Here is an 18,322-nt window from a genome sequence, read left to right as displayed (position 1 = left end):
GATACGCTGATAGCGTATCACCTAATGATAAAAACAACAACATATATCTGTAATGCCCCATATCTATCATACCCAATACTCTATGCACATGAGAGCCTGCAAAAGGCAAAGTATGGATTCCTCACCTCCAACAACTCCAGCTTGGGCCTGGCCTTCCCGTTGAGATTCTGGATGGGTATTTGTAGAGAGTGCATGTTGCTGACGATCATGATGTGAGGGAGATAGGGTCGAAGGTCAGACCAGCCATCGTCACTCTTTGGCTCCTGGTAGTCAATTTTGTACTTGATCATGCCTCCATAGGCAGTCACCTGGTGGATGGGAATTATCATCGGGAAGTGACTTTTCATTTAAACAAATTACTTTGGAATCAAAAGGGGCCTGAGCTTTCAATCCTAGCAGAATCTTCGTCTTCCTCTTCCTCTGATTAAAGAAGTGAACACACGCTGTAAAGATGTGACATAATACTGCTAAAAGGGCTGAACACTCTGTGTTCTTTGTGCAATTGTAAAAAAAAAAGAAAGAAACAACATGATGTTGTTATCATTGCCTTTATCATTACCTTCTATTCATTAAATAATTTCTTATCAATAGGGACATGCATGGAACTTGGGCAAAGTGCCGAAAATAAACAATATCTATAAAATATATGCAAGTATGCATGCAATGTAGGTCATGGTGGATTTCTACCTTGTTTCCCAGGAAAGGTTGAGGGAGGTTCCAGTAAACTTCGCTGGTCATCAGCTCAGACTGGACAGCGGTGAGGTTGACACTAGCCCCTGAAGGGTAGTGAGTGACCCCTCTCTGGGTGCCGGCCATCATGTGGTCATCACTGACAAAGAGCTCACTGGCCTCCTCTTTGGTCATCTCAATCTGTGGTCGAGAAAGGACAGAAAATTGTAAATTGTAAATTGTAGCAGATGATTTACATTACGAATGATTACCTTGAATTTATTCAGATTATGATGCTCCTTTTATGTCTCTTTTCACTAATGAATACATTGTTGTTGCAGAATGGAGAATAACAAATGTGTTTAATAGTGTAAGAGTTGCGACAATCATGAATTTTCCTTCTGCAGAGTTGGGAATTTACGTAGTTTTTTACCTTGTGATCTGCCCTCTCATGACTTCTCTTGTTTTTACACTCAATACTAATTGCATGCGTGGGAAAATATTCATAAATTCAAATACATTGGTCGAATGGTATATTGATCATGTGATAGTAGAATGATGCATGTAAATATATCTATTTATGCATGTACAATGTATGTACTGTTTGCATGTATTTATGCACATATGAATATATGTACATAAATATATACGTAAACATGCATGTATGTGTGTGTGTGCATGTCTTTATGTACTTCTCTATGGTACAAGTAAGTACATATGTATGTGAGTTTGTATAAATCTTTGTTTGTATGTATGTCTGTGTGTGTGTGGGTATGTATGTATGCATTATGTCAAAGTAAGAACTGACTATAAACTACAGCTGTTAACCATCATATTTTTCCACACTCACCCTGCTAGCGATGTAGTCAGCCTGGGTACACTTGTCAGTGATTCCGAAACAGAAGCAGCTGGTGCAGCCAGCCGGTAGGTTGGGCTGGAGACTGAAGCTCCCCTTGGCACACTTGTTACACTTCTTGCCCTTGATGTTTTCCTGAAAACAGGCAGGAATATGCACACATTTTTTTTCTTTCAAATACCTCTTTTGAGTGGCTCAGAAACCAATTTGATCTACAAAATTTAGATAGGGATTTCTTGTCAGTTTACGCATTGCACCTTAGTAGGCTCCTTCACTCAGAGATACTTACATCATTCTACAAATATTTTAGCCTCTCACTAAGATAAATCCATTCGGCATTTGAAAATTATCTTCCGCATCATATTCAGATGCGCTGCTGAATTGCACTTCTCTTTAGTAGGCGACTTCACTCGGAAATAAATTGATTTACCTATTGATATTTAGTCTTCCTACAAATAATTTCAGCCTCTCACTGAAATGAATCCATTTTACATTTACATTTTTTTTTCTACACGTTATATCCAGATGTGCTGCTGAATTATTGTTCAGTAAATATGATTTGTTCCTGGAAGTTCATAGATAAAAATTCTGGTCATCCAAGACTCTTACTTTACAGACACAGTTCCCTTCATCATCACATCCACAGAGGTCCCCTCGGCAGGATGCAGGGTCGCGACCCCGACGACTGCACCGACATTTGCGACACTTTGGGTAGCTGTAGTAACCGTGCCCACAGCCGTAGCATTGTCGGCCCCCATAATTCTTGTAGCACCTAAAAAGAAGCATGGACATTATATAGAATGTAAAAATAACAAAACTCAACAAAACAAAGACATAAAAGTTAATGCGAATGGATAATTCAAAATAGTCTTTGACACATATTCTCTGAGGATATTTGGGAAGGAAAGCATGAAATATATCATGAATCATATGCTGCAGCTCACACTTAAACAATATACCCAACAGTGTCTTTGTATGCAAAGTATTTACAAGAGCCCTAAAACTAACTTCAAAGGTAAAGACACACACAGTCATTCCACAAACATATTTAAAGCTTCAGAGATGTCACCATATTCTACAAGAAAATGATACTAGTATCACGACTACTTACCAGGAATTACTTTAAAAGACCAAAAAGCTCACCTGCACTGTCCTGTGATTGGATCACACTGCTGGCTGGAAGATCCAAACTCGCTGCAGTTACACGTCTGGCAGGGGCAGAACAAAAGAGACGATCAAACATCAAACTCTCAAATTGCCATCATTTCGGTTTCTGGGAAAATGTGCTGCATGAAAGTTTTCCACTTCTTTATCAGGTACTCTTATCAATTAGGTTAACCTTCTATCAGGTACTCTTATCAATTACGTTAACCTTCTATCAGGTACTCTTATCAATTACGTTAACCTTCTCCCACCATTTCATGCAGTCAAGTGGAGGCTACTGTACCTTCCAAAAGTATCTTCTCATAATTTTCAGTAAAACATCCACACACTCAATACCCAGTAACCTTGACAAACCATATGAGAGTCTTCATTGATTGATATATTGATACTGGCATATGATTTTAGCTTTCACAAAGCAGAAGATGATATTCATTTGTGAATTTATCAATATTATTTTTTCTGCCATTCTCTCTCGCTCTCAACCTCACCTTGCACCCAAACATGGGGTTGTAGCCCCAGGTGCCCGGGCTGCAGATGTCACAGCGGAGACCCATGACATTTGGTGGACAACCGCACTGACCAGTCTGGGGGTCACATAGACCACCTGTCTGCTCACATTGGCAAGCTGGACATTGTAGGTGAGAGTAAAGAATTGATATGGAATCACAATTTTAGAATATGATGAATTTTTAATGATAACAGAGGGATAGTCAACAGCAATGTAAGAAATATTTTCATAACATCACACCATAATTCCAGTCAAATTAATTCTAAGGCCATACCCAGAACATATATTTTCTTTATTTACTGGGGAGCAATATTTGCCTACATGCCTATTACTGTGCCCTCAGAAATACATTCCCCCACACAAACCCACAAACACACACACATACATAATGTATACATACAAGTTAGCATCATCTTACTAGGTACTTATCAAACATTTAGCTTTAATAACTTATCACACTAGAAGACAGACATGATTTGACAGAAATTTAGTTGGCACTGTGTCTATCAACTCGCTCATGCTTCAAATATTCATGATACCATTAAAGCATCTCCACTAAGTGAGAGAAGAGCGTATAGGAAGGGACAGAAGTGATGGGAGAATGTATAGAATTAAAAGAAAAGAAACATTGGAGTTAAATCTGTCTAAATGGGCCCTCAAAAGAATGACAAAAGTGTCTACTCCAAACAGCTTGCTGCTACTGCATGTCAAGTGGGCACACACTAGATCTATTTTTGTGTGGTGGTATTAGCAGAGGATGAAAAGAACAAGTGACATCCAACAGCATGTGGCCACTTAACCCTGGTTTAACTTTACTCAGTCTCCTACTGTGGAAGTGAAAGGTCTTGTGGTCACTCACACTGACAGCCACTCTCTCCAAAGTTCCAGTGTCCAGCCTGGCACTGGTCACAGCGCCTGCCGGTCAAACCAGGCTTGCACCGGCACTGACCGCTGTCCACATCACAGTAGTCATACATGGAGCCAATGGGGTCACATTCACAAGCTTGGCAGCCCTCCCCTGAGCTGATGTTGTAGTGTCCGTACTGCAGGGTGGACAACCAATGGACAACTCACAAAGGATCAAGATATTGCTTAACTATGCTCATGAAGTCCCAGAATTCACAATTTTGTGTGTGTGTTTTTATTTTTGTTTGATGTCATATGTTTCTATTATTTACTGTTCATTGTTTGCATTTCAAAAGGTAGAGTAAAAAAAAAATGTCATATCTTAACCCTTTGTTGCTCATATATGGTAATGTGTTTTGCTTACAGAATTATCAAAAGCCTCTAAATAACTGAATTTGCAACTGATTCTTTACTTCTTATTGTGAATAGTTTAAATCAGGCAATGCCAAATGGCCTAGTCTACTGCGCAGGTCTAGCAACACATCTTTGAAGATTACAGTCTCTATTACTATCTAGGATTGACAAATCTGCGTACATTTCTTTCTGATTTCTGTGCAAATCTAATGACTTAAACCAGTTCCTCTAAAGTTCTCAAATATTCAAATCTTTCTTCAACAAAAATATTAAGCAAACTTCTTCAAGGCTTGATGGCTTAGATTTCATACTGGGATGCCTGGGGTTTTTAACAGAAAATCATGGCAAATCCCTTTAACTGGCTTTTGGGCTAACAGATGGAAACAAAGGATCACATACTAGGTGTTTAAGAAACATCAAGTCAAATGAAAGCAGTTTTTGTATTATTACGTAACTGACATACATTACATACCTAAATGACATAAGTACCACAAATGACAACAAACGAATAAATGAACCGAAATTCAATGAAATTTTATCAATTTCTTCACCGTCAAATGTAAGGACTGCTAATTCATAAAGGCAGTGCAACCTATTCACATACAAAATGTTACTATAACAAATTTCCTCGATTAAGAGAAAGTTTGGTAAAGCTAACTGGTAAAACTATTTACCAATCTATTTTAGATAAAGTTTGGTAAAACTGGGATTTGGGAGCGCATCCTGTTCAGGTATTCAGAAATGTCACAGATTTAGAGAAAGCTTGAGAAGTTTGGTAAATATGTGACACAGTCACCAAAGAAACACATTGAAACATCCTCCTCTCTTGTAAAATTTTTCAATTTTTCAACTTTTCCATGAATCGACTAGCAACTGAGCTATTCCCAGAAGTTCACACTTGCTAAATTGATACTCCCAGAAGGTTTGACCTATGGTAAACTTTCCCAAATACGATTAAAGCACACACTTCCCTGCTGTACCTATTAGTTTCGTTTTCCATTCCCAAATGAGTCCTACAATCAATAATAATTTCATCTCTCTTGCTAAATCCATCCAGAATGCGTTTGTACGCTAGACATCAGCACAAACTAAATTTGATGTGCACTTAACATCGAAACTAATAACTCTGAAAACATTTGAAAGGGTACTTTATTTTCTTTCAGCATTCCCGTGAGATTTTGTTTTCCAAATGTTCTTGCTGTTTTTTACTCTGTTTCACAACGTGTAGGCCCTACATGTTAGTTAGACAATTTGCTGAAAAATTTAGTGGTCCCTGAGGTCAGTTTCATGTCTAATCCTATTACCTTATCATCCCTTGAGTATAACAGTAGACCTAACCAATTTTTTCAAGTCTACATTGTGAATCACATGATGAAACTTTTCTTGAATAAAAAAAGGAATTATTTTGATGATAGGAGTCACACAATATAATTTCCTTGAGATGAGAAAGTGTAATATCACAATTTTACATCATATCAAGCAAAAATATTTCATGGATGTTTAAGTCCCAAATCTTTGTTCTTTTCCTTCTTTTGGTCACAAAAGTGTTGGGCCTGAAATGAAAAAGATCCTTCTTGAACTTATAGGATTCAATTCATGATGTATGTACCTGGTACACTATATCTCAATTGGAAGATAAGCATGGTCACTTGGGTTTGATAGCATTGAGAGAATGCAGTGGGACCAAGTTAATCCTGTCAACACATACTTCAGAAAATCTATCAATAGGTCCTAAAATACAAAATCTGACTTAACAGCACAAAAACAGTGTGCCATGTTGTGACAAAGCAAAATTTTGAACTCAAGAACACTTTCAGGGCAAACTGCCTCTATTGGCATGATCTCAATAAAGTCGCTGAATCTCAGAAAATACTCCTGTTCATCTCCCATCTCTTGTCGCAAGGTTGGAAGGTGGGGGGAAAGAAAAACAATTCTGATGAAAGAAATATGATTCCAAAATTCCGATGCAGTTGATCTTGTTTTCAAAATGTCAGTTTTCATCCGATGACAAATGGAATTTGACGGTTATTCTTCACACTGGTAACTGATAGCAATGATGAATTGCGGCAGGAGAAAATTTTATATCTGATCCGAAGCCCCTAATTTCTCAAATTACATTAACAGGAAAAACTCATAATCAACATTGAGCCAAGATTCAAATGCCAAAAGGAAAAAATGAAATACTCCCCTACTGCCCCCCTCCCCTCATAGGCAAGGTTACCCCCCAGGCACAGGTGTCAAGTTTAGAGGGGAAATGACAAAGGTTGGGTCATCAAGGTTGGATCACTTACCAAGCAGGAGTCGCACCTTTGACCTGTGACATTGGCATGACACAGACATGACCCTGAGGCCTCGTCGCACTGGGAGGAGAGGGCGCCAGTTTCATGGCACTGGCAAGCTGTAGAGGATGGGGGGAGGGGGGTGGGGGTAAGGAAAGAGGAATGGGGAATGGAGAGGGGGAGTGGGTAAGAGGCATGGGGTTAATGTACGTTGTATGATCAGGAATCATCTTCAAAGTAACACAGCAACAATTCAATTCATTTATCTAACACTTTTACTATCTCTCACTGAGCTTTGTTTGCCGATTAGCACAAATGCTGGAATGCTTTCCTCACTGACTAGCACCGATGTATGGGAACTAATTGTCAATGAATAGAAACCCCCAAAACCACTACTGTGTCTTCAGTCCTATTGTATCATGTTGAATAACTCCTCTGTTTAGAAACGTACGTGACCCTTTTTTACCAATGGGCTTTTGTAAAGACTCACCTGGATTTAACTGGCTGGTTAATTTAAATCTCATCACCAAAATGAATTCAATTTTTCTCCTTTTCCTTCATTTTTACTTTGTACATTACCATCCCTGGCAACTTCATTATGATTTATACTTTAATCATGATACGAACACAATGAATCCAACAAAGTCTCTCAGTTTGTGGGTAATGATTTGTTTTTGCTAAAAAGATGTATTTCCTACAGGCACACACACCCATGAGTCTAGTCATGAACAACCTAACACTGATAAACAGTTTCACAGTTTGTAAGGTGTGAGTGATAAACTCATGAAGGTCTAGCAGCACATCACCGGTTTTCAAAGATCCTGCTCAGCAGAACTTTATACCTTCCCTTTGGATTCACAGACATCATACATACCCTGGCATCCTATCTCCGTTGTGGCATCTCCAAAGAAGCCGACAGCACAGTTCTCACAGTGTTCGCCGGCCGTGTTGAAGCCGCAAACGAGACACGCCCCAGTGATGGTATCGCAGCTGCCCGGTGAAGTGATATCCAAGTTGCCATGGCAATTGATATTGCACGGCCTACAGGACCCTCCCGTTATCATAGGATAACCAAAGTACCCATCCACACACCTTGGAGGCAAAAGACGATTGTCATTATTTTCAAAAGAAGTCTAGCTTTCAAGAGACAGCATGACATAGAAAAATGATATATGCAAAGATAATAATGTTAAAGTCTTTATATATCATTACCGGTATATTAGCTTTTATTCCATTAATTTATGCTCGCTCCAACATCAACCCTGTACATGGCTTATCACCATATTAATGTATCATTGCATCTTATGAAGAATACCTTGACAATCAGTCTTCTAATCAAAACTTATGAAAAATCAATTGAATATTCACTGGTGGGTGATGATACAAAAAGTTCATAAACAAGCAAACAAATTAAAAACTTTGAAAAAAGGGATGCACCTTGACATCTCATACCATGAATCAAGCATTCACTTGAAAATGATGTTTGCTATGGTCTATAATAAAATACAGTCAAACCTGTCTTTAGTATTCACTTGTCAATAAAAGCCAATCTTGTCATCTCCCTTGGGTGGCCATTATAGACAGGTTTGACTGTACATGTTAACTCATTTGAATCAAGTACTTTACCTCTCACACCTAGACCCATCGTGCCCTTGGGCACAATGGTCACATCGGAATCCAAATTGTTCATCCATCACACATGTGGGGCTGAAACTGAATTTTGAGATAAGATTTAATTTTTAGTTGTGCTCATCGAGGCATATTTTCATGTGGATTATTCAACAACTAAAACCTACTGAATACTCAGAAATAAGATGATCACTGCAAAGAAACATCTCACCTAATGTCACATATCATTATATTGATTACAGAGTAAGTAGGCCAGAAATAACTTGCATAATATTCAGGCAAGAAAAAATATATTGCAAAAATTTTTTTTTGTCCTAATCAACATAAGTTTGAGTTTAGCACCAACTGAAGCTACGTTGTAAATCACATGCAACACCAGAAAGGAAACTGAATCTGCCATTTGGTGGTGGGGCTACAAGTTGTAGCTGCATTTCCATGTGGATTGTAGATGGCTTAACTATCATGGCTCAGTCCATAAAATGATTTGGGCTCTAAAAATGAACAAGAAGTGATATCATATTGCAGCAGCTCAACATACAGAAATTATGGACTCCTTAGAAGTACTACAAAATAAAATAAAACATTTAAAGATTGTTTATTCCATTGGCAAATGACACAAAATTTTGCACACTCAAGACAAATCTCTCCTTAAACATTGCACATGAAATCTTACAGAAATATACATATATTTTTTTTGAAGAGAAATGAAAAACTAAGCCCATGTCACTCGAGAATATGTTCCTCTTTTGCACGAGAATAATAGTTGGAATTTTTTAGGGGTATGAATAAATTCTGGAAATCTATAATATTGTTTCCCCTTCCATCATAAAGAAGTTTAAAGTTTTATTATTCTGAGGAAGGGTCTGAATTACCTATCTCTACAATATATTAGCTTATGAAATGAGTCCAGTATTCCGGGTTGCAAAAGGGACACATGAACTTTAAAGGGTTATGTTTTGACATCCAAAGAAATATGGGAAGAAAGGGTGGTAATATCTACTTTGAGCTTTGCTCTTCTCCTGGACAGGCGCATGGTTGGCAGGCATCAGCCAGGCCGGATCTTGGGTCTCCATAGTAACCATGTAGGCAGAGCTCACAGTGGGGGCCATAGGTGTTGTGGTCACATTGCTGTGGAGTAAAGGGGAATTTCAAAAACAATAACTCTATGGCATCTATCTCACGGTGTCTTCCTTATCTCACAAAAATTAAGCCGTTGAGGACGAGTCCTGAGTATACTTGGGCAGGCGTCTATGGGAAACACGTGTTGTAGCAAACTCAGCCTATTCCCAACGGTTTAAATGATTAAAAATGACACATTATCTCAGGGGGTCAAACCAGCTACCCCTATTCATTCAAATGATGGCTACAGGTTTATATCTCATATATTTCACAATGTTTTCACCTTTACGAATATTTGCAAACCCACTCATTAACACATTGGAGAATTTTCAATGACTGTCATTGCTACGGTTGAAAATTTTTAACTTTTTTCTTGTAGAGGGCAAAACTTGTATTTCTCATCCTGTCACTCTGGTTCTCAATTGCAAATTCTACTACCAGCAAAATGTCTTCCAATTCCCACTTTGTGGTATGTTATGCTCCAAAAATTATATGGCACATGTGGTACTGCTTTTTTTTTGAAGTTTGTGGTAATCACAACACTTAGTTGATGATCTAACCCTTTGCATAATGTATATTGTAATTCCTATTGACCTATTGCATGCCACACCCACTTCCTATAAGTACTGGCTTAGAAGAAAACTAAAACAAATCAAAACTCATACCTTCAAAAGTCAATCAAAAGTGTAAAATACTTTAAATATTGCACATTGTTACCCGAAAGCATTGCACTCTTAAATCTCAATTCAAACAAGAATAAACAATATCCAATTATACCCTGCTTATCCTATCTCCAATATCCAATTACACACTACCACAAAACACAATGGGGATGAGCACTTGCCTGATATATACATTTAGTGTATCCTTGCACAAATGCCATTTATTACAAGCAAGAGAGATATGCTACCAGTATATATTTTGTGTAATCCACTCCAGTAGTTTTTACAACAAAAGGGAAGAAGCAATACTCTTTCTGATGAACGTCTAGCACATACCAAACATTCTCCAGTGTATGCATCACACTCCGGCGAGTGGTTGTTACAGTCACATCGCTCACACCGTCCACCAAGCAGAGCGTTGTTGACCCTTCGGTAGCCATACTCACATGACTGTGAAGAAAAAGGGGGGAGGGGAGCCAGATTAAAGGGAATAATCACAATTGAAAGAGAACCATAAAATACCAGTGAGAGACAAAGATCAGTGATTACCCTGATGAGGGCACACTAGTGAATCTGATTAAAATACTATAAAGTTTTGTTAGACGTGTGCCATTCTAGTATTGGACAGATTTGTGTTTACACTTCTACAGTAGGTAAATTACTGTCTGTGTAATCAAAGATACTTCATGTCAGCATCCTAATCTCTGAAAATATGTGCATGCAATGACTTGTAATGCAACCGACTTCAATCAGAAACCAGTATTTCCAATGGCACCTAAAGTGTCCACATAAACAGCATGATTGATACAGTTGTATATTGATCATCAGTTCAGCATTCAACTTTTTACTGCTTTCCCTAAAAAGTGCCAACTTTCCCATCTTTCTGAATACATTTCAGCTTGGTAATAGATAATGCGGATATGAGTGAGATCTGGCCGTACATGTATTGTTTTCCCATCCTCTGTCTATAATTTACAAGGAAATGTCTACACCTGAACAATAAAACTAGGAACCACAGACTGAGGTTTCTATAGTTTTCAACCTTCTTCCTGATGAACAGTAGGTACTTGGCTTCAGCATCACTTCCTTTGGCACTATTTCTGTATTTACCAGGGGAGCATTCTTTACCCAGGGTAGCCCAGTAATCAGTGGTTCATACACTTGTTCTTGGGGGCCCTGCAACATGCTAATAATTAATTCAACATACATACATTAAAACAACAAACCCAAGGACATCCTGTTGTACATGGCAATATATAAATCATGGTGAAATTCTGTGTAAGTAATGCAGAGTAAGTATATAAAAATAAAAGAAAGCACATTATCATGAAAAGCAGAGTGATACTCAAGCGTGTTAAAGGGATATCAAGTTTAGCAGCTTCTAAGAGAGATATGTTGATAAATTTAACTTAAGTGAAATACGGGATTATATTTCAGATCTTTATCACATAAGAAGTACCTAAGAATGTCATTTGAAATGACTGAATAGCAATTCATGCAAACCCTATCCCTTATCCCCTTGTGTGCTTCGAATGTCTATGGCACAAAAAAACTCCATAGCACTGTATGCACTGTCCAAAGTCCCTGGTACAGAAAGGGTTAAAGTGAACCATCATGGTAAGGTACATTTGTATTCACACTGAGATGTATTGGTGTACCAACCTCGCACGACAGTCCCTCGTAAGTGGGTGGGCAAGCGCACTGCTCCACACTGGCCAGAACAGACTGACTGGGGGCGCCCTGTCTGACAACATCCAGATGCACATTCTTCAACCTGTGGATGTTGAGCAAGACGTCAAATAGTCAGGGAGAGATTCACAAACCTTCATACATTCACATCTATCTTGTCGGTACTTGTCTGGTCTGCCATAATTTCACATTTTAGATTGGAGACAATTTCAAACACTTTAAATACTCAGAGTAAAACTGTAGCTATTCCTTTCAACATGCTTAGCAATTCATAATTATCAATTCAGTATAGTACATCATCATAAATTCTTGTGCAGGTGCATTCACGGTTAGTCAGATAAACACATACATAATGGTTGCAAAAGCCTCTAATCATGGGAAGTTGTGGGGGGTTTTTTTCTCCATGATATACCTTTTTTTCCCCCACTCAATCACCTTCCAAAGAACAAACAGCCTCCTTACATGTTTGTTCAATAACACAATCATTTCTTGGTAGACACAATTGTAAAGGGAACTAAACTATATTGTATGCTAACTCAAGGAGTTTAAAAAAACCTACTGAATGATGCAAACTGTACTGGTAACACATACACATATGAAAATGCTTCCTTACTCCAATATCTGACGGAATGCCAGAGACAGATTTGCTTGACCCTACCTGGACTCGCGAGGCCTGGTGTTGTACGACGCCCTGATGAGAAGCATTCTAACATTGCTCAGCACCACCATGAACTGCTCCTGGCTTGACCTCTCACCCATGACTCCCCTGGAGGGGTCAACCTCTGGGGTCAGCACGAACCAGTCTTCGGCAACCATGTGCACCTGTACGGTACGCTCCTCCTCCGGCTGCAGGTAGAGGAAGCTTTGGTAGAGACGGAGACCGTCGCCCTGGAAACGTAACAATGAGGCATCCATTCTTTATTGATGTGTCAATTACATTTCAACATGTCGGGTGATATTCAACAAATTATAAAAACATCATTGTACAAGTTGCATGTACATTTACAGGATTCTGGTACACATCTGATTGAGGTGATCATGCAGCAATAATCGTGCAGCAATAATCATGCTAAAAAGTTCTAGTTGATGTGGCAACCAAACTGCAGCAGTTGACCAATCTGTGAATATGCTTGAGAAGAAGCAAAGAGAGACAAGCCACCATCTTACTCTAATTAATTGGGGAAAAAAAGAGATGAAACCAGCTTTTACGTATGTGAACTTATTACATTATGCTTTTCTTGACATGTCATTTGTGGAAATTCATCAATTGTTATGAATCAACAAAAAACTCTTTAGTAATATACACGGCTATGTAGTCTATTTGAGAATTTCCTATTTGTCCCTGAAATACGTGACAGAATGAAGTGAGTTATGGTACACAGTAATGCACATATACAAAATATCAGACAATTACAGTTCAGTTTACAGAAATACTGGCTGGTAGTGACAGCTCATATCTTTTACACTCAAGAAAACAGTTGATGTTCAAAATATGACATGAGATATCATTAGTTGAGATACAGAAGGTTTAACTCCATGGACAGCATTAGCCTCCTGACAATATCTTCACAGTTGTAAAGAAAAAAATCATAGAAATTCCCTTACCTCTAGGACGACATCAATGTCCCTGGTTGCCTGGTGATACGGATCCCCGCGATGGATGCTGTAGCTGACGGTGTACGAGAGGTATCCACCGTGAGATGCAAGCTGTGTACAGGGATTAAACAGAAAGCACAGAAGTGCGCTGTCACTCAAAGGGTGAGAATGTTATGAATAATACAGTGGGTAGGGATTGGTTTGGATGAAGGGAGAGGACAGTCGGGTGAGAATGTCTCTAAATACAACCTGGTGGGGCAGAAGCTTTGGGGGCAAGTCTTTGGAATTGGGCATGTCTTGGAGTACCTGTGACCCATAGGTAATGGCAATGGGATTTTAATAGTGGCAAGAGCTATGAGTTCAAACATACATATGTACAAGGTATTACTCTGAAGTGAATGATAAAATGTTAATAGCATTACTTTTTCATCTAGTAAAAGATCTATGTACCACAGAGACTTGTGTAAAAGCTTGTGGGAGGTAGAGTGGTGAAGTGGGAGCAAGTTGGAGCAAGATGGTACAGAGGTTAATGCTCTGAACACTTGAAACAGGAGGACAAAGATTCAAATCCTGTCCATTCCAACATCATTTTGGATGAAACATTTTACTCTGAGATGTCCCTCCTGAACCAAGATGTATAAATGAATACAGGACAATTCTGTATGCAATGTAGCTTGCCATCTAACCAGACAAATAAGGACATAAAACCTGGCAGTGTCACTCTAACGCAAGACTGCACTAACTTCACCACATGTTCCGTACACATTTAATGACTTTCTCCTATCAAGCCAACAATACCATGCTTATTTTGCATAACATGGGAGGGGGGGGGGGTGGTACATATCACTGTAGGTATATCAGAAGCCATTGCAACTGACATAGCAGAGGAGACTCACTGGGTGGCGGTGGTATATATGGTTAGATATGAAAACTTCTTGACAGAAATTGCTACATCAAGACAGTTCCACAGAGGCAATGTGCAAAATTCAATAAAGAGGTGAAGTAGTCCTGCAAAGGCGATGAATCAATCAAGTGTAATATTGCTGAAATTGAAATGAACCAAACTGAATGCCCCCAATAACGTGAGCTATTCTCAACAGACTGGAATTTGGGGCTGGATATCATGTTATATGCTGTTCTGTGCCAGGGTTATTCCCTTGGCTGTTAGCCAAAGTTAGCTGCCACCTCCAAAGTGACCCCTTGCTAGCTCCTGCCCCCAAGATGGCTGGGAGAGGTAAAGGGTGTCAGAGATATTGTGAGAAGTTTATCCCACGGGACATTTGTTGGACTATTTTTGACATTGAAGCATAACAAAAAAATAAATGCAAGATTATCCTCTATAATCAGTACGTCTTCATGATCTGTGATTTACAAATTCACAGATTAGCTCCTCCGCCCCATCTTATATCAAGACACTGTGAACATATCAATTAAGAAAGTCAGCCAAGTTTGAAATATCACACCCCCCAACAACAACAACAACAAAAGAATTTGAGAACTGTAACACGAATTGCAGTTACTATGGCAACAACCTCATTGTGTCTAGCAGATTGGTCTGTGCCTGTTGCCATGGTAATATGGATTATCACAAGGTCCATCTGCTCTCTGTAATTGAGGTCACTTCACATATCCAAGCAGACATCACAGCCAGACTAACTCACAAGTGGTCAGACTGCTCAGGGTTGGATGAGCAAAAGAGTAGAGGCCTACTGGGTTCTCTTGCTGTTTTCTGACAATAAGGAACATCACAATATTTGACACCCAAAAAAGGATACTCTGTAGGAAATGCATTTGGAGTAATCTTGTGCTTTCATCATCGATGGTGCTGGACTATCATTTAAAGTATATTGCTACAGTGCCACAAAATATTTCATCCCAAAATTGGATTGATTTATCATTATCTGGAGAAAGTGATACTAAAATCATTCCATCATGCCATTTGTAGGGTTGTCCCGGAATTTTTTAAAAGCACTTGGTTACCAAGCAATAGTCCTACCCACAAAATATTTCAGTAACTGTTCCCCCCCCCCCCCAAAAAAAAAGTCTGGTTGCTATGGAAACGTACCTTGTTGCCTACATACTCTCTGGAGGCAAACCAGAAGTACATGTCCTCATTGAGATCTTCCAGGGCCTTGTAGTGGTTGATGGCAAGCATATCTACCCCTGTGGTGTCTGGGAAGGCGTAGGAGGATCTCTCGATGTTGGTCACAAACCAGCCACTCAACGTTGTCACCTGGCAAACATAAAACATTTCAGAAAGGTGAAACACTGAAGTAATGACACAAGAAACATTATTCTAGTTATCCAGGGTTGCTTCCTTCATGTTACAAACTTTTGTTGTTTTGTTGTTTTAATGTTCCACTCTTGATTAAAGAGGGAGATTTGGAAGAGCACAAAAGACAGAATCACTTACCAACTTTGTTTACTCTCAATTCGTTTCATGATAACATCATTTGGAATTTTACTTCTTCATCACTTCTCTCTCTTATCTTCATGATTTTCCAACTTCTTCCTCCCCCCTCCCCCCCCCCCCCCCCCCCCACACACCTCCTTTCAGGTTCATCTTTCTCCTCCCACTAACTTCCGACCCTTTACCTGATTCTCACTCTATTCTTCCTTACAAGTGTCCCTGTCTCCTATCCTCCCATCTCCATTAGGGCCACCTCATCATCCAGCTCACCGCTGCCCTTCAACTGTCACTATTTGCCTTCCTCACACCTTCCCCATGTCACATCCCTCCTCCCCACTCCTTTTTCTAGAGTCTTCTTTCACCTAATAACAGTCCTCATGAGGACTATGTTCACATTGGTGTTGCTGCAAACCTCTCTTCCTCACTTACATCACCACACAAACTTTCAAACAACACACAGACAGAATTTGAACACAAGATTTCCAGTTACAGAGTTCTGGTGCCTTGACCACTAGACCATCCTGTCCCTAGTGTTTGTCGCAGTCATGAAGTCACTGGTTGGTTATATGTCTAGATTACTGGAAGCAAACTAGAGAATGGCATTCATTGTTTATTTTATCTCAAGTATTGCTGTGTGATATAACTTGGCTCTGATCACTCTTGCACATATCTGATATCTGATTCCCTTGATAATGTTGTGGGTTTTTTATTCGGGGGGGGGGGGGGGGGGGGAGGGGGGGTGGGGGGAACCTTGTTGAACTGATTCTATGCATACCTGATCGACACCCCACGGAACGCTGGAGCACTGGGTGGTGATCCCAAAACAGAAGCACTCCACACAACCATCGACATTGCTTTGAGCAAGGTTGAAGAAACCAAGCTTACATATATCACAGTTTTTCCCCTTCCACGTGTTCCTGCGATGCGAAAGACACAAGAGGGCTTGAAATGAGTTTCTTGGCTGTAATATATATCATTCTTTACGGAAACAATAATCAAACAAGAAAAAGACAGACATCAAGAGATATGATGAATAATCTTGTAAGGTTGATAAAGCATGTAATACAGCTCAGCTGAATTAACATGCACAATTTTTGCCTATCTGCCAATCTACCTTGGTATTCTCTTTTGTTTCTTCTATGGTAGAGTTTTAACAAGTGGTCTAGGAACTTGCAGCAAAGGTACATATGCAACTCTCATGCAACCCTCGATGATAGGCTCTGGTATTGTGCAAACAGAATAGTTTAGACTGAAATAAACAATCAAAGAAGTTGATGTAGACACCAAAATGATATAGAGATGGTAAATATTGCTACTGGAAAAAACAAACAATCTGAATAGCAGACAGTCAGTCCAACAGAAAGAAATTAGGTATAAAAACTTCTTCGTGAGTTTATCATCATTTCTTTTTCTCTTGTACTGCACCTTGCACAGGCAGGGGGGCTCACAGGGGTCCTCGTTGATGCTACCAGCATCACTGCAAGCACACTTCTGACAGTTGGGGTAGCCACGGCTAACCACGGGCGCACCCTGTCGCAGCTTGGCCCGGCATAGCCCTCCTTGCAAAAAACAGTCTCCTGGGTTCTTTTTTTTTTTTTGGGGGGGGGGGGGGTGAGAGAAAGAGAGAGAGAGAGAGAGAGAAATTGAACAAGATGCAGATAGAAAGAAAGAGAGATGGAGAGACAGAGAGAGAGAGAGAGAGAGAGCAGACAAGGGGGAAGATATCATTAGTGCTGGGAGGAATGAACAAGGGTCAAAAATCTATTCCAATGTAAGATCCCAGCAACCCCCTGTTGGCAGCCTCTTCTTCATACTTCAGCACACTACTGTAGTTTTGAATACCAAATTCACTGAGGAGTGCATGCATTCATTTATGGGCCAATTTCACAATGAATTTAAATACGGATGTTTCTCCTTTCTTCGCTTCTGCTAGAACAATCTACTTGTCATCAATTATCAACACTTTCATTATTGCAAATCAAAAAAAATTGATTTTTACTCTGGTGTATAAGACAAATGAAATGACCAATATTGGGAAAAAGCTTATCAGAGAGAGGTGAATGGACAAGCTGTGTGCGCCTTTATAATGGTAACCATATATGGAATTGGACTACTCACAAACTTGGTATATTCATACCAGGACACTGATTACTTTTTGGACAGTTTAAAAGGGAAACTACATGTATACATGTATTATGCAAATTATAACTTCAATAAGTTGTTTTGTTGTTGTTTTTGTTTTTTGTTTTTTTTGTTTGGGGGGGGGGCAGTTTTTTTACTTTCCCTCTCACTTTTCAGTTGATAGCATTCCAGCTGCCTATCCCCTTTGGGGATAAGGTACTACTGGGCAAACAATGAAAATACATATGTAAGGATGACATAAATACAATTTTGATCTACAATTGTTAATACTTCTTAGACTGTTACATCAATCTCATGAGCTTATTCTATACCCCGACGCTAGTCTTTTTAGGTGATCTC

The 18,322-nt window shown here is 39.3% G+C and overlaps 1 protein-coding gene across 1 annotated transcript in view; it reads right to left on the bottom strand.

The window, feature by feature from the left end:
• The window catches only part of LOC139721578 (laminin subunit alpha-2-like), a gene marked incomplete at its 5' end in the record, with an annotated part of 40,118 nt that extends 23,360 nt beyond the window's left edge, over positions 1–16,758 (bottom strand). Inside the window, 17 exons of the mRNA XM_071632913.1 lie at positions 126–308; positions 688–870; positions 1,520–1,660; positions 2,135–2,297; positions 2,669–2,733; positions 3,178–3,314; positions 4,057–4,240; positions 6,749–6,855; positions 7,611–7,828; positions 8,363–8,449; positions 9,366–9,493; positions 10,483–10,596; positions 11,809–11,920; positions 12,494–12,723; positions 13,441–13,542; positions 15,497–15,664; positions 16,617–16,758. Of these exons, the coding sequence (XP_071489014.1) occupies positions 126–308; positions 688–870; positions 1,520–1,660; positions 2,135–2,297; positions 2,669–2,733; positions 3,178–3,314; positions 4,057–4,240; positions 6,749–6,855; positions 7,611–7,828; positions 8,363–8,449; positions 9,366–9,493; positions 10,483–10,596; positions 11,809–11,920; positions 12,494–12,723; positions 13,441–13,542; positions 15,497–15,664; positions 16,617–16,758 (2,464 nt within the window). The remainder of the gene's footprint in view (positions 1–125; positions 309–687; positions 871–1,519; positions 1,661–2,134; positions 2,298–2,668; positions 2,734–3,177; positions 3,315–4,056; positions 4,241–6,748; positions 6,856–7,610; positions 7,829–8,362; positions 8,450–9,365; positions 9,494–10,482; positions 10,597–11,808; positions 11,921–12,493; positions 12,724–13,440; positions 13,543–15,496; positions 15,665–16,616) is intronic.
• Between the last annotated feature and the right edge of the window lie 1,564 nt (positions 16,759–18,322).

This window comes from Diadema antillarum, unplaced genomic scaffold (assembly GCF_040938485.1).
Source record: "Diadema antillarum isolate AM-2024a unplaced genomic scaffold, OU_Dant_1.0 scf00000014, whole genome shotgun sequence".
Taxonomy (NCBI): Eukaryota; Metazoa; Echinodermata; class Echinoidea; order Diadematoida; family Diadematidae; genus Diadema; species Diadema antillarum.
This window is presented reverse-complemented; position numbering and strand designations above follow the sequence as displayed.